The 26,274-nt window shown below is 30.4% G+C and overlaps 2 protein-coding genes across 10 annotated transcripts in view; one reads left to right on the top strand and one right to left on the bottom strand.

Moving 5' to 3' along the window:
* Nucleotides 1–11,174, top strand: part of LOC141527995 (E3 ubiquitin-protein ligase RNF25) — a 46,852-nt gene extending 35,678 nt beyond the window's left edge. For 4 of the 5 annotated variants that reach the window (XM_074243814.1, XM_074243812.1, XM_074243815.1 and 1 more), the window contains 7 exons: nucleotides 7,042–7,206; nucleotides 7,275–7,398; nucleotides 7,460–7,531; nucleotides 9,530–9,770; nucleotides 9,840–10,058; nucleotides 10,502–10,804; nucleotides 10,897–11,174. In XM_074243814.1, coding sequence (XP_074099915.1) covers nucleotides 7,355–7,398; nucleotides 7,460–7,531; nucleotides 9,530–9,770; nucleotides 9,840–10,058; nucleotides 10,502–10,804; nucleotides 10,897–11,091 — 1,074 coding nt within the window. In that variant the 5' untranslated portion in view covers nucleotides 7,042–7,206; nucleotides 7,275–7,354 and the 3' untranslated portion in view covers nucleotides 11,092–11,174. The remainder of the gene's footprint in view (nucleotides 1–7,041; nucleotides 7,207–7,274; nucleotides 7,399–7,459; nucleotides 7,532–9,529; nucleotides 9,771–9,839; nucleotides 10,059–10,501; nucleotides 10,805–10,896) is intronic. The other variant, XM_074243817.1, reaches the window with a different exon arrangement.
* A 3,203-nt stretch (nucleotides 11,175–14,377) lies between these two features.
* On the bottom strand, nucleotides 14,378–20,496 carry Rabggta (Rab geranylgeranyltransferase subunit alpha). 5 transcript variants are annotated; one of them, XM_074243949.1, is made up of 9 exons: nucleotides 20,370–20,496; nucleotides 19,755–19,937; nucleotides 19,605–19,663; nucleotides 19,378–19,488; nucleotides 19,024–19,142; nucleotides 17,900–18,087; nucleotides 17,416–17,613; nucleotides 16,688–17,320; nucleotides 14,378–15,334 (listed from the first exon to the last, which is right to left on the bottom strand). In XM_074243949.1, exons 3-9 carry the CDS (start codon nucleotides 19,605–19,607, stop codon nucleotides 14,889–14,891), a joined length of 1,698 nt encoding a protein of 565 aa, XP_074100050.1. In that variant the 5' UTR covers nucleotides 19,608–19,663; nucleotides 19,755–19,937; nucleotides 20,370–20,496; the 3' UTR covers nucleotides 14,378–14,888. The 5 variants fall into 5 exon arrangements, with proteins under 5 accessions (XP_074100050.1, XP_074100053.1, XP_074100051.1 ...); XM_074243952.1 differs by having other exon boundaries at nucleotides 20,380–20,444; XM_074243950.1 differs by lacking the exon at nucleotides 20,370–20,496 and adding an exon at nucleotides 20,080–20,330.
* Nucleotides 20,497–26,274: the final 5,778 nt, after the last annotated feature.

Raw genomic sequence — 26,274 nt, 5'->3', positions numbered from 1 at the left:
CACGATTGTATGTTCGTTTTTAAGGTTATATATAATTATGTAAGACTACATATACTTATATATAATTTATATATAACTATCCTTACATATGTTCGTTATTAAGATTACATATAATTTATGTATAACTATATATAATTACTTATAATTCATATATAACTATATGTCATTACATGTGTTCGTTTTTAATATTTGCTCGAGCATAAATATTCAAGTTTTCATCAAGAAAACCTTCGGTTATAATCAAAAAGCGATCATTTTCGTGGGCTTCATAATTAATTGGATTTCCCAACCACAAATAAATTTGTAACTCTCGAGCTTGTTCATTTTGATTAATTTCTCCTATTTTACATTTAAGCATTTGTACACCTTGAATAATTTTTAAGTTATTAACTTCAAGACTTTCATGTATATTAATTTGGAGGATTTATTAAAATTAAACCAATTAAATAATTGTCTTCGAATAAATTAATTTATTATTAGTCAATGAATCTTTCTATCAGTGTATATTGATCATTAATAATTTAAAAACAAAAAAAATAAATTTTGTTTATTACCCATTGATCATCCATACGATTTGCATCACTTGTAGTTGTTAAAAACACTGTTATTCAAGTAAGTCTCTTAGGTAAACGGGTAAAGTAATAGTCTCTCAAGCGTCAGGTCCCAGGTTCGGTTCCCGCGCATGATAGTTTTTTTTTCTATGGAAATAATTCTATATAGTTATATATAATTATATAGGGCCATTTTTCATATATAGTTATATATGGTATTATTAGGGTGGGTCAAAAAAATCGAATAATTTATTTTTGATTTTATACTCTGAAAAATAGGTTCGTAGACACCTAAAAAGAATTCTCTCCAAGTATAAGCTCTTAATTATAACGGGAAGGTCCTCCGCTTTGCGGGTTTCTATTTTTTTCGAATAATCAGATAAAAAAATTTATATCTCGCTTCCAACTGCTTGGAAAAATATTCCGTGGCATAGATTTTGTGAGAAATTGAATGCTTTACAAAAAGGTCTCTTATGACTTTTTCAAAAACTCAACCGATTAAAAGATATTCATAGTTGAAGTTTGGCTATTTTAAGGAAAATATTCGTTTTTATTATGAATTTTATAAGTCGATGAAAAAAATTATTTCGGATTGCGGAACTCATGATTTTGTAGGAAATTTACTGCTCTACAAAAATGGTCTCTTATGATTTTTGATTAAGTGAAGCCGTTACGAGATATTCATCGTCAAACATTAACGAATATCAATATTTCCAGTTTTTGATCAATAATTCGATAAATTTTAATTTAAACTATGAGTTTCAGGAAAATTTACATAAATTTGAGTTTCGATCGATAAAGAAATGTTATAATAAGTTAGATAAAGAATTATTGGAATTATCATTGATTTTCCTTGGAGAAATGCCTCAAGAAAAGATTTCTTTCAAACGTCCTGGTGCTGTTCATCATGCTAGATGGATGGCTAAGGCCATTTATAGTTTGAAAATGTATCTATTCAGAGATGAATTCAAACTCTCTCAGAAAGAATTGCATGGTCTTCGTCATTTCTGTATTTTTATAGTCACATTGTATTTAAAAGCTTGGTTTTCATCAACTTCTGCAACAACTGCTGCTTATCATGACTTGCAGTTTATGAAAAATTTATTGGAGTACAAACATATCAATCCTTTGATTTCTTCAGCTACGTGTGAAAAAATGATTTCGCACTTATGGTATTTGAGCGATGAACTTGCCATTTTATCACTGTTTGACGATGGCGTTCCATTAGAAGTAAAAAAAGTATTGTTGAAGCTGTTAATACTCGTGAAGGTACAGATTCTAAAGCTAAAAGATTTGTAATTGCTAAAAAGATTTGAATTCATTGGCGCAGAGAACTCTGAGTGACTTTGTGTCTAAAAAGTCATTAAATCTTTTCAAAATCTTCGATCTACCGTATGACTTTCTTGATGTCGATGTTGAATTATGGCCTACTAATGAGAGTTATCTCGAAAATAAAGAATACTTTCAACAACTAAAAGTTGTCAATGATTCAGCAGAGCGAGCTGTTGCATTAGTCAGTGAATATAATCAATGCTTGACAAAAATGAAGAACAATTCCAGTACTTATTGCAAGTTGTCAAAGAACATCAAAAACATTCCCAAATTGTAATAAAAGAAATTATTTATAGTAATAGCGTACTGTTATGTTAAAAATATAGACAATTATATTGCAATTGATAATTCAATAAAAAATTTATCTATAAAAAAGTTAAATACTGGTTGTTTCTTACTTGATTCAATACTTTTCATATTAAATTTGACAAAGAAATATGTCATTCACTTCAAATTAAACTAATCATTGGCTATATGTCGAAAAAATGCTCTAATTTCTTGTTTTAATGCAATCAAACAAGCTCAAGACTGAAAACAATATTAAAAAATTGTTTATAACATTTCTTTATCGATCGAAACTCAAATTTATGTAAATTTTCCTGAAACTCATAGTTTAAATTAAAATTTATCGAATTATTGATCAAAAACTGGAAATATTGATATTCGTTAATGTTTGACGATGAATATCTCGTAACGGCTTCACTTAATCAAAAATCATAAGAGACCATTTTTGTAGAGCATTCAATTTCTCACAAAATCTATGCCACGGAATATTTTTCCAAGCAGTTGGAAGCGAGATATAAATTTTTTTATCTGATTATTCGAAAAAAATAGAAACCCGCAAAGCGGAGGACCTTCCCGTTATAATTAAGAGCTTATACTTGGAGAGAATTCTTTTTAGGTGTCTACGAACCTATTTTTCAGAGTATAAAGTCAAAAATAAATTATTCGATTTTTTTGACCCACCCTAGGTATTATATATAATTATATCTAATTATATATAACTTTTTTACCCGGGTACGTAATGGGTTTTGTATGTTACCATTGTGGGAACTTTAAGATGACAAAATGTATCCACTTTGGGCACGTTATGGTAACATGTCGATTACAGTACGTATTCACTCTGAAATCACTTTATTATCATTATGTATTTACTCTAGAAACACTCTGTTTTCAAAATGTATTCATTATGATTTCACTACATATCCATTTTGGTTACCGACTGAGCCTACTATGGTTTCAGTCTGGAAACACGATGGATAAATGTAACAAACACACTCTGGAAACACTCTGGAAACAGAATGAAGCCATTTCCACTCTGTTTCGAGAGTGTTTCTAGAATTACTCTAAGGTTGCGAGGGAAGTCATGACTAATCCATTTTAACTGTCAATCATAATATATTTTTATTAATTAATAGTAAACTTGCTCTCTCAAAAGAAATTGGTGTATGTTCACTGATTTAACCAGTGAACATAACAGAACGCATGCACGCAGATATTTTGTTCACTGATTCAACCAGTGAACTTCACTGTTTCACCAATAAAATTGTATTCACTGGTTGGGATCAGTAAAATTCCACTGGTGAACCAGAAAAATTACTGATTTCTTTTAAGGGAGTGGCACATTAACTAACTCTACATAAAACAATTAAGCCTTTCACTTCTACATCTAAAACTTGGATCAATGAGTAAAGCAACGGACTGTCATTTTTTTCATTGAATAATTGCATCATAATGTCTAATCGAATTCCAAAATGCTATTCAATAATTAACTCTTTTTTATTTTTTTTGGTTAGATTTCATAAAAACTATCAATTGCATTCGCCCTTGTATCATAATTCACATAGAATTTCGTCACTATATTAATTATTTAGTCAAGTAAGACTTGAAAATGACATTGGTTCGGAAGTTTGTACATGTACACGGAAAGAAATTTTCTTTAAGAATTACCGTTAAAATCACAATAATCATGGGACATTCGGCAATTCTTGATCTAATTACAATTCTTTCAATAATTATTCACAAATACAATGTAAAAAATACAGAAAATTACCATTAATTTCACCGGCACACAAAAAAAAATTGTTTGTACACCGGGCGCCACCTATCTACAGGATGTTTTTCGACCCGCTGAATACGAATTTCAACTCAGTTTAAGTAAGCCGATAAAAGTAAGCCGTTACCTTTTTAGTTAACAAATTTTTATTTTTTAGTCTTGATGCCAGTAATTCAGCTCCATCCTGAGGCAAATTTAAATCTCGGATGAGATCATTTAGTTCTTCTCGACTAAATGTTTCAGGGTCTTTCTTTTTCCCATCTGGAATAAAATCTTCATCGTCGGGATTTTCATCTTCGAAAATTTCTTCTTCCTCCATTGGCGCTTCGTCTTTTTCTACTTCCATCTCTTCAAGAGCTTCGGTTTCATCAACAATAACTGTTTTCTGTGGTTTAACAGCTGATGAAACATTGGCGTAATGTATATTACTTCTATTCGACGAAGTAAAACCGTAAATTTCACTCATACAGAAGTAACAGTTATGCGAACTAGTTGGTGAAGTCCAGATCGTGGGAATTGTAAATTTCAAGTTTTCTCTGTTTTTGGTTTTTTCTCATCGTGTCAAAATAATATTACATCGACCACAAACAAATTGTGGGACCCAGGCAGAATCCAAATTTGTAATTTGAATGCAAAAGCGTTCTTCATAATTTCGTTTAATCTATCTAAAAACGTTCTGCGGTTTTTTACCGGCTCAAACTCCCCACAAACGAAACAAAATAGATCAGGACTCTTATTGCATAGATGGAAATTGCTTCTTGTAATAGTATACTCTCCAGTAGCCAAGTTTCCCACTACTGAAGAGCTGCAGTTGCTAGATGACGACGCCTGCGGGCCTGCTTTCTCACCCTGACCAGACGCCGATACTGGGTTTCCGGATCCCTACATCGTAAAGTTATCATCACTTATACCTGCCATGACGGCACACACGCCGTTAACCCAGGGACTCTGCCAGATGGTTCTGTTGCCCACCGTCACCCCGAGGAAGTACCCTGGTTGCAAGAACAAACGATCATGCAATGAAATGAAGTCTGCACATCGAAGAAGTTGCAATCCCAATACGATGGCAAATTTTTACTAAATAAAGGAAAAGACGGAAGAAAAGGTATCCACGTCGTAGATCAATTGAGAATGAAACAGTACAATACCCTCGAAAAACCGTTAAAAATCTTATTTGTCTACATTCTTGAATCTTAATCTTGTATTTTAGAAATGAAAAATACAAGAAATTTATTTAATTGTGTTTAAAAGATTTTTTTCCATTTTTTCAGCAGCAATTTTCTGTTATTTTATCGGTTTTTTGCAGTTTTATGAATGTTTGAGACGACTATGGGCCAAATTTATTGCTAAATCAGATCAAGCAGATTAAATTACATGAAAATCTTCGTCAATCCGGGTCCACAAAATTTTTTGCACCAATATAATCCCAATTTTCCATGATTTTTGCAATTTTTAAGTAGATTTTACAATTTTTTTAGAATTAAAAAAGTTTATGATTAAAGTACGATCGAAATTAGTATTTAACAGATTAAAATACATGAAAATTATGCTTGCCTTAGATCTTAAAATTTTTTTTCTTGCCAAAACATCGAATTTTCGTTATTTTTTGGAGTTTTTCGCAATTTACTCGAAATTGAAGGCTGGACAGCCTAAACTGAGTTGAAATTCGTATTCAGCGGGTCGAAAAACATCTCCGTAAATAGGTGGCGCCCGGTGTACAGACAATTTTTTTTTGTGCTGGTGGAATTAATTTGCCGTCGATTAAATCAATCAAAAACTATAACGCGTCGTAACAAAAATTGGCAATATAATATTTTATAATATAAATTAAATTAAGTGAAATAATTTCAACATAATATTCGATAATTTCTATTGTAAATTGTTCAATTACATAAATCGACACAAGTCAGCATACGTTAAGTGGACGCCAAATATCCACTAGCTTGTTAATTTTGACCTTAGGTGTACAGATTAACTACGACGTAAAATATTTACTGACGCTCGATCAAGAATTCGTGAGTCTCTCGTCGGTTTTTCTCAGTAGTAAAAATTAATCATTCGTTTTACCGAATTAACTGATTCTAAAAATTACCTCAATTAATAAAACAATTCCAGATGTTAAATAAATTAAATTGATTAATTTTGGTTAATTAAAATTCTCACTATGAATGTTAAAAATTATTCTTGACCTCAAGGTCGACTGAATGACTCACGGGTATAAATCCCCATGAAAATCACTCAGTTCGAACTAACGAATATTACCAAATCTTGATTAAATAAATCATACTAATTGTCGATTAAATAATCAAATAAAATCAGGAGAAGAGAAGTAAACCGAGTATTAGGTAGACCACGGTCCACTTCTAGCCCGCAGAGTAATTGTTGATACCTTGATGAATAAAACGACGATCTAACTCACTGCTTGAGGATGAAGTCGTAATTGTTGTTGGCTTCCTTCACGTGTATGTGTGTCGAAGAGCTCAAAAACGTCATAAGCGCAATTTTAAGCGTTTAGGTTTGGAATTGGCGGGAAGTTGGAGGGATGGCCTTCAGGGTCAACCGTTCTCCAAATTTTTTTTTTCAAAATTCTTTTTTGTTTAGGAGAGAAATATGATGCTGGATCATGAGGGCCAGCTGTCTACTCGAGTTACATTAAGGTCTACAAAAATAAAGTATATAAAAAACCAAAAAATGTTTTATATCAATGAACGTTAGAAAATTGTCTTATCTACTGAATCTACTTCATGATGAAGTCGAGCAATAAAAAATAAATTCTTATGTTAAAAAAACTACTCTTTTAGAACCTGAAAAACTTGATTGTAAGCCCAAAGTTCTCCATTTATACTATTCAAGTCTTTCTACTGAGCTAATACTCAATAACTTATTTTTTCGAATCTCTTAATAATAGATTAAACTATTTTCAAGGAATGAAAGCAACTGAAATAATTTATAAGAAAAAAAAAGAAGAAAAAACATTTTTACAGGCTTTAAATTTTATTTATATACAATTATACAATTTTTATTTTTCTCAATTTTTATGCGAATTATCATGAACTCCAGAAATATTTTGTCAGAAATATTAACATGCTAACCCTTTTGCAGTTATTTTAACATTCAATATAACTTGCGATCAACTGTGCTGTTGGATGGAGTAATTTTAACAAAAAAAATTATACAAAAGATTGAAACGAATTGGAATGGACAATTATTTTCAAATCCAACTCGATACATTTTTGATTTTTGGAATATGTATGTCATCTGTCATTTGTAAGTCATTGATTTATCAAAACTAATCAATATGCATGAATAAAACAATTGTTAATTATGGTGATTAGATTAGTTAGTACGAACGACACAAAACCAAATTTTTAACCAAAGGAACAAAGGATATACACACATATATGCAGCCATAGGAATGATAATTTCTCTCGAAATGTCTAAAGACACGATTGATGAAAGGTGAGGTTTACAATAAAATTATATATGTCATATTTATTTCGATAATTTTTATTCATTTCAGGTTATCAGAAGAAATCGAAGCTCTTTGTGCTATTTTGCTGGAAAATGAGTTTAAAGTACAAAAAAATGATCGGTAAGTTGAGAAGTCAATTTAATTCTATTTATTACCTATTAAATCTATTCAGAAGTTGAATACTTACAGAAAATAAATTACCAGAAGCTTTATTTAGGCATATCCGCTGAAATTTCCGCATTTGACCGGAAGTACCCAAACAAAGCTCCAGTTAAAAATTCTATGAAATTCAAATAAATCGGCTCCCCCCAAAATATCTCAGGAAATGCCCAAACACCGCTCCTGTTAAAAGTGAAACTTAAAATTCCAATTTTAAAAGGTCCCTCACGAAAATTGAATTTTAGCACACCCTCATATATATAAATATATAGTAAAATATCAAATAATTCATCAAGTACTAGATTGAAATGATGTCAAAATATAAAATATCAATTAGTTCATCAAGTTTAGTTTTCCGCAAAAACCTGCGAAGAAGATGTCCTAGTAGTCGAGTTCCCAGCTCTTCTGACATCCTTTTTATTTTACCCACACCAAAAACCCTAGTTTTATAATTTGTCAACTTTATAATTATTTGTTATTAAATTTAAATCATTTGTCCATTTTTATACATGTCCAGTTTTACTAATTTCCATTTAAGTAAGTATTTTTTTATAGAAGTTTATTTATTCAAATATTCATTTTTACAGATTTCATTTTTATTGATGGGCACTTATACAAATGTCCATTTATTCACTTTTCCTAAAATTTAAATGTCCATTTTTCGAACTATTCATAAAATCATATGTTTATTAAGTGACTATTCGATTTATTCAATTGTATATTTGTATTTTTAACCATTTTTATTGATTTCTTTTTTCATTATTATCGATTTTCATAAATTTTCATTAATTCATTTGTTGATTTGAACTCTTTACCAAATACTTGTATTTTAATTCGGAGATATTTTCAAAAATGGGATTTCATTTTTTTCAGTTGGCCATTAGTGCAGTTGTACATTTATAATTATTTCCTTTTTTATTCATGTCCATTTATATTAATGACTAATTTTACTTAAATACTTTTATTGTTATTTCCAAAAAATCAAATGTCCGTTTTTAGAAATTTCCGTATCCATTTATTCAAATATTCACAAATATACATTTCCAATAATACAAAAGCAACAAGAACAGGGATAAATTAATGACACGCATAGTACATATACTATAGCTATTTCAAAAATCTCGAAGAGCTCAAAAGCATTGAAAAACAATCTCTTTGAGCTCGGAGATAATACATCAATCTTCGAGCTCAAAAACGTCATGAGTGTGATTTTAGTGCCTACACAAAAAAAAATTTACTTGAATCAAGTAGATAATTTTGAAGAATTTCATCGTCTTGATTTGAGTTGAAAAATTCTTAATCTAAAAAATTTCACTTGGTTTAAGTAAATTTTACTTGATTCAAGAATTTTTCGTCTTGAAACATCATGTTTCCTCAGTACTTTTATCATTCTAGTTAGTTCGTAAACATATGACTCAAAAAAATTTACCAACAGGACAATGTCAATGTCATTGTCTTGAATAATGAGCTTCTTCAAAATTATTTTCTTGGATCAAATTAATTTTTTTTTCAGTGTAGGTATGGAATTAGCGAGATGGCCTTCAGTCTCAACCGTTTTCCTAATTTTTTAAGTTTTGAAATGAAATAAAAATAGATCAAAGTTTAAAATTTTCACTCAAAGAATCTATGTTCATATGTCACTGATCTGTGTGAATTTGAAAACGAACGCTTGTTCATTACTGATAACATAAAGAGAATATGTTTAGTTAATGAAACGGTGCTTAACGAAAGTGTGGAAGAATAAAAATATCAATATTTTTAATATTTTTGAGTTCGAAGAGCTTAAAGACATACAAATATTTATATTTTTGAGCTGGAGAAGCATAATAATATTATACTGACAGCAAAATTTTAGAGCCTTTTGAGTTTGAAAACAATAGAACTTTTCTAAAATAGCATGCAAAGTTAACTATAGTTCAGATTTATTCATCTAATATTAATAATTCATTTTATTGTCAGGGGTTTCCCAGATACTATTGAGATCCAGATTTTTCCATCAACGGGAGAAGATCCACAATCACAATATGTTTGTATAACTCTCATTGTGCATCTTGTATCTGATTATCCCGATGTACCACCTAAAATTTCATTAAAAAACCCTCGAGGTTTGGATGAAAGTACATTGAAAATAATCCAAAAAGAATTAGAAGTTAAGTGCCAAAAATTTTCAGGTCAACCTGTGGTCTTTGAATTGATAGAGGTAACATAATTTTCTTTACATGATTCCTATTATTTTCATCATGTTTCCTAAGTAATTTTATCATTCTAGTTAGTTCGTGAACATTTGACTCAAAAAAATTTACCTACAGGACAATGTGTTGTATGCTTATACGGTTTTCGTGATGGCGATAAATTCACAAAAACTGAGTGTTATCACTATTTTCATTCCCATTGTTTAGCGGCTCATATTATTGCTTCTGAGCGTTATTATCGAGAAGAGTTAGATAAATTACCTCAGTGGCAGCAGGATATCGCTAAGGAGTTCAAGGTTTGTACTTAGCTTTAAAATTATTTGACTTCACTTCCAAATAATTAGTTATAAATTAATATTTTTTAAATATACTAGAATCATACAAAAATACATTTTTTTTCGAATATTGAAATTTTCGAGTCAATTCATTAAGCTTTCGCCTCTAGGGCTTTACTTAATGTACATTTAAAAAGAAAAAAAAAAAAAAAATTACAAATACAAATAAATCATCGAAGAAGCGTGATTTTATTTTCAATTTAACAGCTTTTCAACGGAAAAAAATATTAAAAAACGATAATTTTATTAAAAAGCAAAATCTTCGGAACTATTCGACTTGACGTGGATCACCTCTCGTATATTCTGCTCGTCAAAACTTTGATTTTTATTTATTTATAAATAACATCATTTTCTACGGATCATTGATCAGCAATCAAATCATATAATTCATTATGTATTTATAGGCACTGTGTCCAGTTTGTCGTGAAGTAATCAATTGTGATATGAACACCTTAAGTTTAGCACCACCTCCTGTCGATGTAGAGGCAGCCACTACTTTTTCTATATCTGCCGAATTACGAGATTTGCAACTAAAAATGTCAGCATTATATTTGCATCAACAGAAACAAGGTGGAATTATTGATCCTGAAGCTGAAGAAATAAAAATGTTATTGCGAACTAATACTACATACGATGGAGTGCAATCATCAATGTCATCCGTTGAAAATAACCCATCACAATTCTCACTTCAAAGTATTGTCCATTCGGTAAATTATATAATAATATTTAAAAATTATTTACAGAAAAATTTTTGTTCGTACAAACTTTTTTAATCTTAAAAATGAAATTTCATTTCAAGAGTTCAAATCCTGATGATGAACATTTGTTTGAGCAAGAGGATTTATTTCAACGACCGAGTAGTCAACGAAATAATTTTCGTTCTGTTTTAAATCATCAACATTATTATGGTCGTCGAGCTGGTGGTCATAACCGCGGTCATAATAATCACCAAAATAGTGATCGATCAAAACAATCTAATCATGTACCTAGATGACACAAAATAAACGATTATACTTTGAAAGTTGATGTATTCTAACACTCAAATCTATGTCAATAAAATTTCATTAGCAGCTTTTCTTTACTGAACTATTTTCTGACTTGACAAATACGAAATTTTAAAATCGAAAAATCGATGAAAAATGCAACATCTTGAAATTCAAAAGTTTGATTTGTCAATAGAACCAAAAAAAAAATCGTAAAAATTGATCAATTTTAAGATTCAAATGCCAACGAATCTAATTTTTTTTTTAACTTTTTCCACACCGACTGAACTATAAACTATTAAAAATATGTTAGTTAATTAGATAAAAAATTATGAAAATATACATAAAGAGAAGTAGTGGATAAAACTTTTGGCGTTTCTGGGGTTGACCTCCCAAAATAATTAACAATTTAGTAATTAATGAATGTCGATCTCCTTCTTTTTTGAGATTTGTTATTTGAAAATTATTAAGCAGAAACGTAATAGTCCATAATAACTATTCGAAAATAAAAATATAAATGGGAAAAAAATGATGTAAAATATTAAAAGTCTAATTACTATATTGATTCCCAATTAGTAAATTCAAACTGTAGTAAATAATAGAAAATAAATTATTAATGAAACTAAAGATAAAATATGGAAATAATATCTTAAACTGGCGCTATAAATTCTTAGAATTACATTTTAGAACTCTTTATAACTCAATATAATATTGAAGTATTTAATAAAATCAAATTAATCTATCATGTAAGTATTATTGTTATTATAACCCACGAAACTTAAGGGGTTAGGGGTACTCAGAGGCCTGAAAAAATGATGATTTTCAATAATTTTTTTTTTGTAGTTCATTACTTTATTTGACAAAAATAAAAACATAGTTTTATTAGAACACGTTTCGATTTGACTTCACGAAAATTTCAAAAAAAAAAATTAATAATTCAAAAAGTTATCGCTGTTTTTGTAGAGCCCGTTCCTCCCGAAGTCCTTTGCGGTGATCATCATAAGTCCTTGGAGATTCATCTAAAATCAATCGGACAAGAAAAATTAGTTTTATTAATAGATAATCTTGTGCCTGATCGAAGCTTTTTTTTTTTTCGAAATTAACAAAATGGCGGCTTCAGGAAATTTTTTTCAAATTTTCGAGAAAAACCGACAGTTTATTGTTAAAAAATCGAAATTTAAAAAAAAAAAAATCCTTCGATCAGGCACGAGTTTTTAATGTTTTTCAAAAGTACAATAAATTTTATTGAAATCTACCGAGCAGTTTTTAAGTTACAGTGATCACCAGTTCAGAAAACATAGTTTTGAGAAAAACGCATTTAAAGTTTTGCTATGGATTTATGTCGAATTATAAGAATTATTTAATAACTTACACTGAGTCATCTATTCCTGGACCATATAATAGCTCTTCAGCCGTCATAGCAGCTTCCAAAATATCGATTTGCTGGTGCCTACGTTGCAATCGACCTTCTCGGGTGTTATCATTAGCGCGCTTATCTGCTACTTTTATACGTGCAGCATCCATTCTTTCTGCATACCGATGAGAATTAGGCCCACAATTAAGTCCTAGTGTATTCATCAAGACTAATAATGAATTTATACCCTCATTAAATATACACATAGCAACGTATGCAGGTATTTGTACGATAGTATAACTAGTATTTACCGTTTTTGGGCATATTTTCCATACTAGTTGGTTAAAGCTTTCATTATTATTCTGATTGAATCCACCTACACATCTTGAAAGTAAATTTTCATTACTAAGATCTTCGTATATAGGCTTGATAGCTTTTAAAACATCAGAAGGTATGGGAGAATAATCGTGAGAATAGGTATCAAGCTCTCCTCTTGCTTTAGCGCGCTGGTAAGAGCACCAAGATTCTTCGCCTTTTGGACACATATCATGATTCGGTTTTTCATCACTCGAGCCGTAGTGATAAAAGGTTGCCATTATAGCAGATTTGTTATAGTTGGCATACTTAACTCCACATTTAGTTTCAGAATACGAAAACATTTCGACCATCGCATCCACCTCCATTTTCCCAGAAGACCCTTTATGATTAGCAGAACACACATCTTCATGCGATTGATACCATTCCTGGAACTCAACAGTATTTGGTTTTTTTTTCCAATACTCACATAGCTTACAATATGCACTTTTAATGTTTATGTCAAGAATCTTTCCAGTAAAATAGCCAATTATAGAAGAAACTCCAAATGACGATGTATATCCCCGTTTTTGCCAGGTTCCATCTCCCGATACAGTTAGATGATTTATATCTTCATTTTCAGTTGTTGGCATTGCTTGCTTTTCTTCATTCACAGCTTTCGTCATGAAGGTTTCTGCGACGGTTTTACTACAATTCAAAATCTGTTTCAGTAAAATTGTATGCGTAGATTTATCTAAAAAAGACGGCATGTCCATCAGGCCGCAAAACTTGCACAATCCTTCGTATCCTATTCCTAGTATTCTCATTACAAAAATGAAACGTCTGTTTATTTCATAAGAATGCCCAACGAAAGAACAGGAAGGAATATATTCATTTCCACAGTTATTACATGCAACTACAATTTTGAATCCCAGCCCACGTGTACTTGCTGTTTGAAACACTACATTTCCATCACATTTTTTACATTTTATAAGAGCAGAAATTGCAGTGAATACCTGAATAAAATTTATTATTCGAACCTGGATATTCAGTACTGCTGTCTTCAGGTACATCATCTTCAGTGTTTTGTTTTAATTTTTTAGAAGATGTACTCTGAATACTTTCATCACGTTCGGCTGTTTTCGGATTAAAAACATTCTTTCTTTTGACTGAACGCGACTTATTAATTTTTTCAGAACTCCGAAGTTCTCTTGAAACCTTTCTAGAATTACGTCCCATGGTTAATAATTTAATTCACTTGAGAAATAATTTATCACAAAACTATCGACTGATCAGTGCAACGACTACAGGTATACTGGCAACCAAAAATTATTTTTCAGTTCTTGTACTACCTACAAATTGTGAATATATGTAGAAGGATTTATATATATATATATATATATATATATATATATATATATATATATATATATATATATATATATATATGAATAATTATTGATAAAACTATAGGTATTAACTTTCGACATTTATACAAATTTCAATGTTAATATAATGTTCTATCACAAGTTCGAAAGTATTCTTTCATTTACTTTCCCTCGTGCTTAACATAGATAATTGAGTAGCAAGTTTAGTCAAAAAATCAGTGATGAAAACGATAATATAACAATATAATATAAGCAAAATAATAACAATTCTGAGATAATATTAAATTTATTAATCAAAATGAAATTGATACAGTTGTGATCTGCCAATATTACATTACGTATTGAGATCATAATTATTTGGCGGATATATTTAATTTACTTATGATTATTTGTAATCTAGTGTTCTGATCAGTTCTTATTGATTCCAATAAATTCACTTTTCTGAAAAAGTTGGGCGACCGACGAACTATTGTGTATCGTAATTACAAGTAAACATTAACACCACCATTATTATTATTCAGAAATTTACGAATTGTTTCATGACATTTTATCGAGAATGTAAGTAAAAATAGTTTTACAGAAAATGCAGTTTTTTATTTTCTGTTAACAATATTTTAAAATTAAATTGTATTTACACACACTTACGAGCATAATTTTTATAAGAAAATTGATTTTAGGAATTTTCACAACATAAAACTTGTGAATTATTTTCTTATAAGTTTGCTGAGTATAAAATTTCATTTATCAAGATATTTGAATAAAAAATTCGGCGTTATTTTTCAAGTTCTAATATTAAATTTGGAGTCACATTGAAAATTTTTGAAATGGTTTCACTTTTGTTAGCCCAGATAGGATTACCACGAATATCTAATTTAATGAGCTTGTGCAGTTTTAATAAGTTCAAAACTTCTTCAATATCTGTGAGTTCATTTTTTCGTAGTGAAAGGCATTCGAGGTTAGGCAAATGTGGAAAGTTCTTTAGATTTTTTAGATTATTATTACACAAGGATAACTTTTTACAGCTTTGTAAAGCAGCTAATCGGTGTAATGAAAAACTCAGTTGATTTCCAGAGACATTTATCTGCTCGAAAAAACTCAAATAATGTTCATTGTACAAAACTGTCAGTTGAATGTTTGACAAATCTATCATCGAGAATCGTTTGTAATTTTCTTTGGTTAAATATGAATGAAGTTTGTAATCTAGAATGCACTTGCTTCCTGAAAAAGAAAAAATATAAACATGTAGAAATTAAACTATACTTTTTTGTATTTTTTGAAATTCATGGAGTGATTGAGCAATTATTAGGGTGGTCCTTAAAAAGGGTGTTTTTGAATGTCTTTACTCCCAGGGGCACAAATGCTTCCAAATTGATAAAAGAAAAAATTCCCGCAAAATTTGAGCTCTTAATATTAACTTCAAGATTGTCCGTGTTCTAACCTAAGTTTCTTATGGAAATTAAATGGGAAAAATTTTATTTTTTCATTAGAATTTTATAACTCATCGACAAATGGATCAAAAGTAATGAATAAAGAATATTTTAGTGTAAATTTAACGCTCTACAAAAAAGTCTATAATTTTTCGCTAAATCTATTGGCTTAAAAGTTATTCAATCTCAAAGCTCAATTATTATATAACTATTAATATTCGAGTCATTTCATGTCAAATCGACCCCTTTAGATTGAGATAAATTTTTGTCAGAAATTTTCTTTTATCATATAAAGAAGTTCTGCCAAAGAAAAAGAATTTTAAAATTTTTTTCAAAAGATATGCAAGTTTAAAATTTCGCGATTTTTCTAGTTTTTCAATTTTTGTAATATCTCGAACGGTATTTATCCTAGATACGAGAATGAACTTTCATTTGTTTGAGAGAGGACACCGGGGGCTATTGAAAAAAAAATGTTTAGAAGTTATGAGAGGTTTACACACACACACACACACACACACACACACACACACACACACACACACACACACACACACACACACACTACTAGTGGCTGTTTTTCGTACCCCCTCTCCTAAAAATAATCCTCTAAAAGTGAAATTTATTTAAATTAATCTCGAAAATTACGTGGTAAATAATTTTCATTTTTTTTTTTTTTTAATTGTCCGAAATATCATAGTCTTCAATCTACTAGTTTTTTAATAGAGTGGTGAAATTCCTTCGATGGAAAAAATTAAAAATACTTTCATTTTCCCACGCTTCTACTATGTTACATGTACAAAAAACACCCCTTTTAAGGACTACCCTAGTAATTATATTTTATTCTCGACAATCAATCTGAATGAGGATTCGCAAAATAATACACACCATTAACTTGATTGATAATAGTGTTTTGTAATAAGTATGGTTAATTATTCATAGCTCAGTTAAATAGAGTTAAAGCCCGAAAGCAGTGAATGCCTCATTCGTTTTAATTAATTTGAAAAATAAAATTGATTGATTCGAAAAAGGGCGAAATGTACCGATTTTAAGTACAAAAAACCCCTATGGTATGATTTATTTATATAATTATGTTAAGAATGCAATAAAACATCAAAATTAACCAATAACAAGAAAAATAACTTACGGATATCAGTATAGTACATTTCATGAATTTTATCAATTTTGGACAGAATGCTTAAATTTTTGAAGATGTCATCATAATATTTGTTCGAATCCAGTTTTTTCATAAGAAATATAAGAGTCAATAATGCCCACTTATTGTTTGGCTCCATTTCGAGTAATTTTTGAATATTCATCATTTGTTCAATTAGTTGAGTATCATGTTTGTTAACGTATTCGATGGGTGATTTATAAAACCAAACATTACAATCTTCAGATCTACGAAGATCATAAGATTTATTGTTATATTCAATAGATATTGAACAAGATTTCTCATCTATTTCAGAAGAAATATCTGGCAAAATCGCATGCCATCGTTTTGAGAATATTTTACTGTCGTATGAATGCCAAACAGTTATTTGATGAGTAAAATCTTTCATTTTTTTATCTAATGGAATATATCGACGAGTTAATATCAATTCGTCAGGTTTAATTTGAGTATCATCATGAAATACTACTGCTGCCTGATTATCTATGACTACTATTTGCCATAAGGTATTTGGTTTGAAAACGTTATAATCCAAAAGCCAACGCTGATAAAGCCATGCACTTGAATCATTAGGATCCGTAAATATGGCATTTATAACAAGATCTAATTCTGTAATCATACATATATTATTATTTTTTTCAATGAAAGTACTGTCGCTATCTACATTTATACTACAAGAAAGTAATTTTTTTGTTTTTTTATACCTTTATTACATCTTTCACTACAAATTGGTAACTTTCCTGTTTCATCAGGAAACAGAGCAGGTAGAATTTTACTTCTATAATGCCAAGAAGAATAGTTTGAGAGATTGTTCATAATTTTTATCTCAGAAAATTCAAATTCTTTTTGATTTGATACTCCCGCTTTTTTAACTAACTGCTGCCTGTAATCCCAACAATGAACTGTTGAGAATAATACAATTTTTAAAAAATAATGATATGCTTTATATTATAGCAATTTATTTAGCATTATTTCAATTCAAATAATATAAATGAATCTAACATAAATGTCAAAAAATCAAGCGTTTATATCATGCCAATTTATATTGCTTAAATAAAGACATAATGATAAACAGATCGTTATGGCTTGAAACATAAAATTAAATCATGTCATGAAACATTAATATATCATAAATTTAAAAATAAAGATAATAACAGAAACAATTGAAATGATAACTAAAAAACTTACAATTTCGATCATCGAAATTGAGACATTTTTCACATAGTTCTAGTTCTGATTTCCAGTCTGGTGTCAGTAAATGCTGAATGATCCAATATCTTTGATGCCAAAGACTATATGACTTTGGACTTTTCTGTAGACAATTCTCAGTAAGAGTCAATTCCTTCTTTAATAGCTCTGTAAATTCCTCTTGACAACTAAACATTCGTCATGAAAAGTTTTATGTAATCAGTAAAAAAAAACATACCAATTAAATAAAAGAACAATTTAGTAGTTGACGTAGAACATAAATTGAACAAATAAATTAAAAAAAAAACTTAAATAACCGAATGTTATATCTTGAATAAATAAAATGTCTCAAAAACCAAAATCATAAATTTCTAAACTCTACCATTTATGTTATGAAATCAAATTACAACAACTTTTTTGTAAGAAAATTTTGCAATCATAATTAGTTTAAAATAATTTATATGGATTTTCGGTTTGATAAAAAAAAATAAATAAAAAAAAAAAATTTTGTGATTTGATGGAATTTTTATTAAACAGTAACAATGATATTTGACGACGCCCGAAGCAAATTTGTCACCCGCTTAAAAAGAAGAACCAAATCTCAATTTTTTCATCTTGAATGTATGCAATTAAGTTTATATTCTAATGAATAAACGATATTGGGTCTATAAAATTAATTTATCACAGTTAAGTTATCAACTTCGATAAATGGAATTAATCCAAACTTCATGAGTTGCCGCATGCAAATAACAAGCTTAGCTAATTAAATTTTATTGGCTGAATCGTTGGATAATCAACTAATCTAATTCAGTTAACTTGTATAGCTGGCTAAATTTAATTTTCTAGTAAATTTTTCAAGCAATTTATATAATTTTAACTTATCATAACTTTCTCAAAGGTGAACTTTTTAGCCATTTTAATAACTAATTTGTCTTTTAACGACAAATTTGGGGAAGGGGGAGAACAAAAGATTAAGGGAAAGAGAGAATCACGCAGCAGAAATTTTTCAGCTACCGAAAAAAAAAAAAATAAAACAAAAAGAGAATAGAGCTGTTGATTAGGTCAAATAACGATTATTCATCTTACATTGAATATATAAATAAAAATGTTTACACAAAATTTACCTTTCTCTCTTCTGAAGTGCTTCTCGGCGAATATTCCATACGGTATTTAAATCCGGAATTTGCAGTAATATGCGCTCAGTCAACATTATCAATTCATCGTTGAAAATATTATTATCTCTCTATTAACGATTTTATTATTTTAAAAATATTTTAATGAATAAGATTATCAACTTCCCGCTAAGAAAATTAAAAATTTTCGAAAATCGGGAAGTTATTTTTTTGTAATATTTTGAAAAAAAAATTGTTTTTAAATGTGAAATATTTGTGTACTATCAGATGGCTTTCTTATTTCATAATTAATAAATGTAAAATTCAGTGTTACCCATTATTTTTCAGATTAAAATTTAAGCTCACCTTTTCAAAAATTGAATTCAATGTCTTCCTGTATTGTATAATTTTGATTTGCCTTTCTTTTCTTTTTCGAGCTTCTTGTTCAGCTGTTGAACGAACTTTCACACGACCATGCTAAAATAAAAATCAACTTGCTGATTACGTCCAATAAATTATGATTTTATTTGTGACATTTTTGAAATATAGTTTAAAGAAATTTAAGAGAACAATTAATCAATAATTAACGGTACCATTTTAATTGTAATTGAAAATAAAAATTGATGTAAAATGCTTCTGGATGGTAAAATCTCTAAAATGATAAAAAAAAAGTTAATTAATTAAATCGTATAACACACCAGTTAAAATAATGAGTATCATTCACAGTAAAAATAATTTTTTACCTTAAATTGAAATATTGCTCGATGAAAATTATTTAAAAGTTAAAAAAAATGGAACTCTGACATTAACTTTGACTTTTTATCTTTTCTGTTGAATTCAGTAGATGTGAACTGATTTAATCGTTAGTTCAAAATAACCTCATTAGTTAGTCATGTACAACATGGTTATTCGATTCATCAAATTGGCTGTAAAAAAAATTTGAAATAATGCAAAATTTCCGCAATAATTGGTATCATGTTAAAAAATCTTTTATCGTGTAATTTTTAATTTTTTTTAGAAAAATAAAAATTTTTTGATTATCGCTCATCATTAACCTTATATACTAACAATCTGGATGATTATGACATTTGTGTTGTTATTAATGATATTGAAATCAGCAGATATTCAATCACTATTTTTTACCTTATTAAACAAAATGATTTCACAATGTTGAATGCCCCTTAAGAGATATGATTTGAAATGATTTACATGATTTGACAGGATTAAAAATAATTAGAAAAATAATAATTTTTAATCATATCAAATCATTTTGTTTAATCAGGGTTCTTTTTTTCTTTTTTTTTTTTTTTTTCCCTAACAGTTAAGTTTGTAGTGATTAAATATTTAAAAAAAATTACATGTATGTACATTGATTGTTTTATTATTTATGCCTGTTGAGTTTTTTTCTCAATTTTTACATAATTAACTTATAGAAATAATAAATACTATGTCAAGTTGATCTTATCATTGATATGACATTATAACCTGATTTTATCAAATTACACAAAAAATTCAACATTTAGATTTTGACATTTAAATGTTCTGACTACCTCATCCAGGTAGCAGCAATGTTGAATACTGTTATGTCCTGGCTGAACGATTTAAGCCAACAGGTGACAGCACCTGTGATATAGCGGGAACAGATATTCAAATCGTATATTTTAAATATTATCATTTAAAAATATACGATTTAACTAGAACTAAGAGTAAAACAAAATGTTTGTTAAAGAATTTAAGTTAACTAAATTTTCGATAGTTCGTTGGGTTATTTAGAAAAAAAAAAACAAAAGATGTTGACAGAAAAGGGCATAGTATTGAATTTTCAAGAAACCCTAAAGTCTAAATAGCCCCAGGGCTGTTTTCTCGCCACAGGGCACTTGAAAATTTTGAGGAAAAGTCATAAAAGACACGTGTGGAAACTCAATGGGGTCTTGTTCTACAGAATATAAATAACGTAACCATAGGAATGCATAAACAATACATGTTACATAAATTTAGCTGAAAATATGTTATTTTATTTAATAAATAAACTAAAAGCCTTAAATAATATTAAATTTTGATATGTTAACAATTAAATTTCACTAGAGTTTAATAATTAAATAATCTTTTATTCTAATATAAATAAGTAAATAATAATTTAACATTGACCAATTATAATATAAGTACCAATTAGCAAACCCCTGATCAAACTAATTACGATTATTATTATTATTATTATTATTATTATTATTATTATTATTATTATTATTATTATTATTATTATTATTATTATTATTATTATTATTATTATTATTATTATTTGTTATTAATTGCTCAGGGGGGTTTTCCCCGGAGTCCGATTCTCCGAGGGCCCAGCCTGAGCGCCATCCATTACTGCTGCACCACTCCACACAACAAGGCGGTTAGTGAGTGCAGCAGGCCAAATTCATTTGCCTAAGTAGACGCAGGGATCCCAAAATGACAGCCTTTTGCATCCGCACTGCTAGAGACACGGCTGCTGAACTGCAAGCCGGTATCTTCGCAAGTGAAGACACAAAAGACTGTTTCATCCCTCCAAGGACGCCGACAACCAAAACGACGAGCTTGACACGGTAACCTGGGTAAAGTTTGCCAATTTCAACCAGGAGATCCTGATATATTTGTCTTTTGTGCTCTTCTTTGGCTGAGATGTTGTATTCAGCCGGGGCCGAGAACTCAATGACATAGATGTCACGAGTGGCCTTGTCGAAGAGCACAATATCAGGTTTGTTGTGATCTATCCGCCGGGTTGTTGCAAATGGCATGTTCCAATAAATTTTGCAACTGTCATTCTCAACAACCTGGGGAATATCTCCTGGCAAATAAGGCAGCACTGGTGTCACGTCAATACCGTAGCAATGACGAAGATAGTAGTACAGTACTCTCAGGGCAGCATTGTGACGCTGGATATATGCACCTCTCGCCAGCACTGGACATGCCGACAAAAGGTGCATAAGCGTCTCCGGATGTTGTCTACACCTCCTACAGGACGTGTCCGGAAGCTGCACCTGGAGCACCTTGCTACGGTACTCAAGAGTGTTAATGACACCATCTTGGCAGGCAAATATGAACCCTTCAGTCTCGGACATCAGGCCCGCTGACTTTAAGAAGGAAAACGTCAGCTGGATGGACAAGCCATGATCACGCACGTGTTTAAAGAACACGCTGTGCATGGACTTGTCCATCAGTTCGCCAAGGAGTAGTTTTTCCTCGGCGTTCCTGATGACGCTCTTAAATTCCTCCTTTCGGAGTTCCATAAGAGCGTTTATTTCTCCAAGACCAAGGGTTCTTGCCGCATATATTGCTGCCTTATACAAGAATGACCCCTTATGCGCATTTTCATGTTTATGTACAATTTGCATAAGAAAGTCATCCTCGTCTGCAGTGAAATTGACAACTTCGTGAGTTAAACCCAGGACCAAACGGTCGTGAAGCCGCTCCAAACTCTGCAAACCTCTCCCACCGATGGACCGGGAGAGGTATAATCTGGCGACTGATGAATTGGGGTGCATGCTCCGATTCATATTAATGATCTTACGGGTTTTGATGTCGAGATCTCGTAAATCCTTTCGGGTCCATTTCAGGACACCGAAAGAGTATAGTAAGACTGGGACAGCGAGCATGTTAGTAGCTGAGACTTTGTTTTTGCCGGAAAGTTCGGAGGACCAAATTTTCCGGAGTCTCCTAACATACTCGCTCTGGAGAGTTGTTCGGACTTCAGAGACCGCATGCATGCGGTGCTCTTCCATTCCTAGATATCTATACAACTCCCCGGTGTCTAATTGGCTTAAGACGCTCCCATCCACTAATTCGACATCATCACCAGTATCAGAGCACTTACCCCTCGCCAGATGTACGACCGCACACTTGTCCAACCCAAAAGACATTCCGACATCTCGTGTGTACTCTGCTACGATGTTGAGGGCTGCTTGTAGATGATCTTCATCAGCACTATATAGCTTCAGATCATCCATGTAAAGCAGATGGGTGATCGAATATTTTCGATCACCCGGAGGCCCCACAGAGTACCCACGAGTTTTACGGAGAGCAACAGATATAGGCAGCAGTGAAATGCAAAACAGCAGAGGGCTCAAGGAATCGCCTTGGAAGACCCCTCGTTTGTACTCTACAACTCCGGTTACGTGCAATGCGTTTCCACTTCCAATGTGAAATCGCGTTCGCCAGAGCTGCATTGTACGCCGAATACATTCCACTATTTCGGGATTGACTCCCAGGCATTTGAGTAGATATAAAATTAACTCATGTGGAGTTGAGTCAAATGCCTTGCGATAGTCAATCCAAGCCATTGACAGGTTGCGTTGATAGTAGATCGCATCTTGTAAGACGCATCGATCCACTATCAGGTTCTCCTTGCAACCTGACAGGCCTCTTTACTGCCACGTTGTTCATATATCTGTTGCCATACAGGCTCTATCTGCTGCAAGATACGGTTATTTAAAATTTTTGTAAAAATTTTATAAACCGCATTCAAGCAGGTGATAGGCCTGAAATTCTTAGGGTCAGACAAGTCACCTTTTTTAGGTATCAGTACGGTTCGCCCTTCTACAAGCCAGTCCGGAATCGGATCGTCAGCTCTAATGTATGATGTAAATATGCGGGCCAGATGGAGGTGGGTAGAAGTAAACTTCTTCCACCAAAAGACATTAATGCCGTCTGGTCCCGGGGCAGCCCAATTTTTGCTGCCATTTAGAGCTGAACGAACTTCATCCACACTGACTGCAGGGCTCTCTTCATCAGCATTCTGTCGACGGTGTTCCCGACAGAATACTTTGAAGTCGTGCAGAGCTGGAGTGTTGGCGTTCACGTTTGGTTGATCTCCATACAACTCAGTCCAAAAAGCTTCCACCCGCTCAGGTGTTGGATAATTCCCGGTAACATCGGTCTTTGGTGTCAGAAACCGTGAAGGGCTGGATCGAAACAACGAGTTGTCGACCAACCGCTTCAGCCTTTTCTCTAATGACTTTTTAGCAGCCACTAGAGCCCGCAATTTATTAAGAGACTCTTCTTTGATGACAAGAAGAGTACTCTTGTTCAGTGTGTGATGACGCCACCGAAGTTCAGCAACAATGCGTCGAATTCGATAATTATTATTATTATTATTATAAATAATTATTATAAATAATAATTATTATAAATAATTATTATAAATAATAATAATAATTATTATTATTATTATTATTATTATTATTATTATTATTATTATTATTATTATTATTATTATTATTATTATTATTATTATTATTATTATTATTATTATTATTATTATTATTATTATTGTTATTAATATAGTCATTAATAGCATAATCATCTTCATCAGTAATACTACTATAACCCCATTAATAAAATAATATATAAAATAATTCAGTAGAAGAAAATAATCTATCACAGTGTAAGTTAATAAGTAATAGTGTTCAAGGAACTAGGTTGTAAAAGATAGTAATTATGTGTTATAAGGATAAGTCTCTATATATGTATTAGTTGTAAGGAATAGTTAAGTTGTAACGTAGTGTAAGCCTATGTGTGTGGAAAAATGGAGGGAGATGTGAAGCTGAGGACTTCGAATCAACGCTTTTGTAACGACACTACTCCTCGAGAACTCAAGTAGTTGAGAACTATCTATTGTTAAACAACTGTCGAGCGATTTTACAAGAGTTTTTCTTTTTTTTCTCTATTAAATAATCTAATAATAAATTAAAGTTCAAATATTGAGTAAACCAACTAAACAAACTCGTCTTATAATTTATTATTAAATTTAAATTCCTCTCCCGCACTGAGACCGAGTATTTCAATACTCCCGGGCGAGAAGCCGCCGTCGGTAAGATCCTTAATCAAAAATAATAATATGTTATAAACTAGATGGAGGCATAACAATACATATTCAACGTGAAATGAAGCGTTCAACGTCACCATAAAATTCCGCCTTAAGGGGCATAGGTCGTAGTAAATGTATTTTCAGATAAAAATTTTCTTTATTTTATTTTTCTAATAGTATATTACACATCTAGGGCAGTAAAATAAGAAATGTCTCAGACCACATGTAATTGTTGTCCGAGGTGAAGCCGAGAAAAAACATTTGATGACTAACTAATATGAAAATGAACTTTTTGTGTAAAAGTTAATTCATAAATTTTTTCCAAACAGTACACGATAAATAATCTCGTTAGTAACTTATGAAAAACAGAGAAACAAAGACATAACTACGAAACTTTGTTGATATTTTACTGTGTATATTAGTTAAGTTCGTTATAATCAGCAAAGGTCACTAGATTGATTGTACTGCCCACTTCTGGACTGGAGTGTGAGTTATAGCCACGCGGGATTTATTTAAATTTATTGTCATTTAGTAATTTAAATTTCATATTGAAAACTATCAGATTAAGTTGAAGAAAAAGCAAAAATTTAGTTAGATGGACTTTTTTAAAATGATAAGCAATTATTATTAGAGAGAATAAAATAAAGAACTGAATAAAAACCAAAAAAAAAATATTAAACTTTTTATAGAGTATGCTCTAAAGTCCATTTTTTTTGAAGAATTAATTCATCTTTTAATGTTATTTCAACATGTAGTGATTATTGTTTATTAACTGTGAATATTTAATTTTTTTATTTTATAATTCGCTTACTTTTTTTTACTTAATGTTTTTTAAGTCGATTTTAAAGCCTACACGTACGCACGAACTGTTTATTATTTTATTACTTTATAAATAATAATCATAATCGCACTAATTGTTACATTTAAATTGTATTTTTTTTAAAAAGTTATTCGTTAATATAACAAGATAAATATCGATCAGTTGTACTTAAATATAACTTTTGTTAACGCTGTCAAAATTATAATAAATTGAAAATAATATTAATAAACTTCATTATTATTAAAAATAGTTATGATTCATAATTTAATTTGAATAAATGTATTAAAAAAACACGTTTAAATTTTTCTAAACATGTTTATATGATATTTCATTTTATAATAGTTTTTGGCCATCTGTATAATAACTGAATGTATATATTTTTTACAATAAGTTTCATCTGTCGATAATAAAGAAATCGACTTTGAGCTTATGAAATCTGTCCAATCGGAATGTCTTGTCATCAATGTTTCTGGTTAATGAAAACTTAAGCTATCGAACTTTTGGATTATTGAAAATTTGGGTATTTGGTAGTATGGGTAATTGAAATTACTGGTGATCGGAATTTTAGGTAATTGAAAATTTGGGTCATCGG

This window comes from Cotesia typhae, unplaced genomic scaffold, assembly GCF_013202065.1.
Source record: "Cotesia typhae breed Kobodo isofemale line unplaced genomic scaffold, CoteBio_Ctyphae contig_42, whole genome shotgun sequence".
NCBI classification, from domain to species: domain Eukaryota; kingdom Metazoa; phylum Arthropoda; class Insecta; order Hymenoptera; family Braconidae; genus Cotesia; species Cotesia typhae.
This window is presented reverse-complemented; position numbering and strand designations above follow the sequence as displayed.

Excerpts from the sequence above, each read along its gene's own strand:
- Rabggta (XM_074243949.1), bottom strand. Across the intron at positions 19,143-19,377 it reads TGAATTCAATTTTTGAAAAG|AGAGATAATAATATTTTCAA; the intron begins GTGAGCTTAAAT and ends AATCGTTAATAG. Across the intron at positions 17,321-17,415 it reads TAGTGAAAGATGTAATAAAG|AATTAGATCTTGTTATAAAT; the intron begins GTATAAAAAAAC and ends GTATGATTACAG.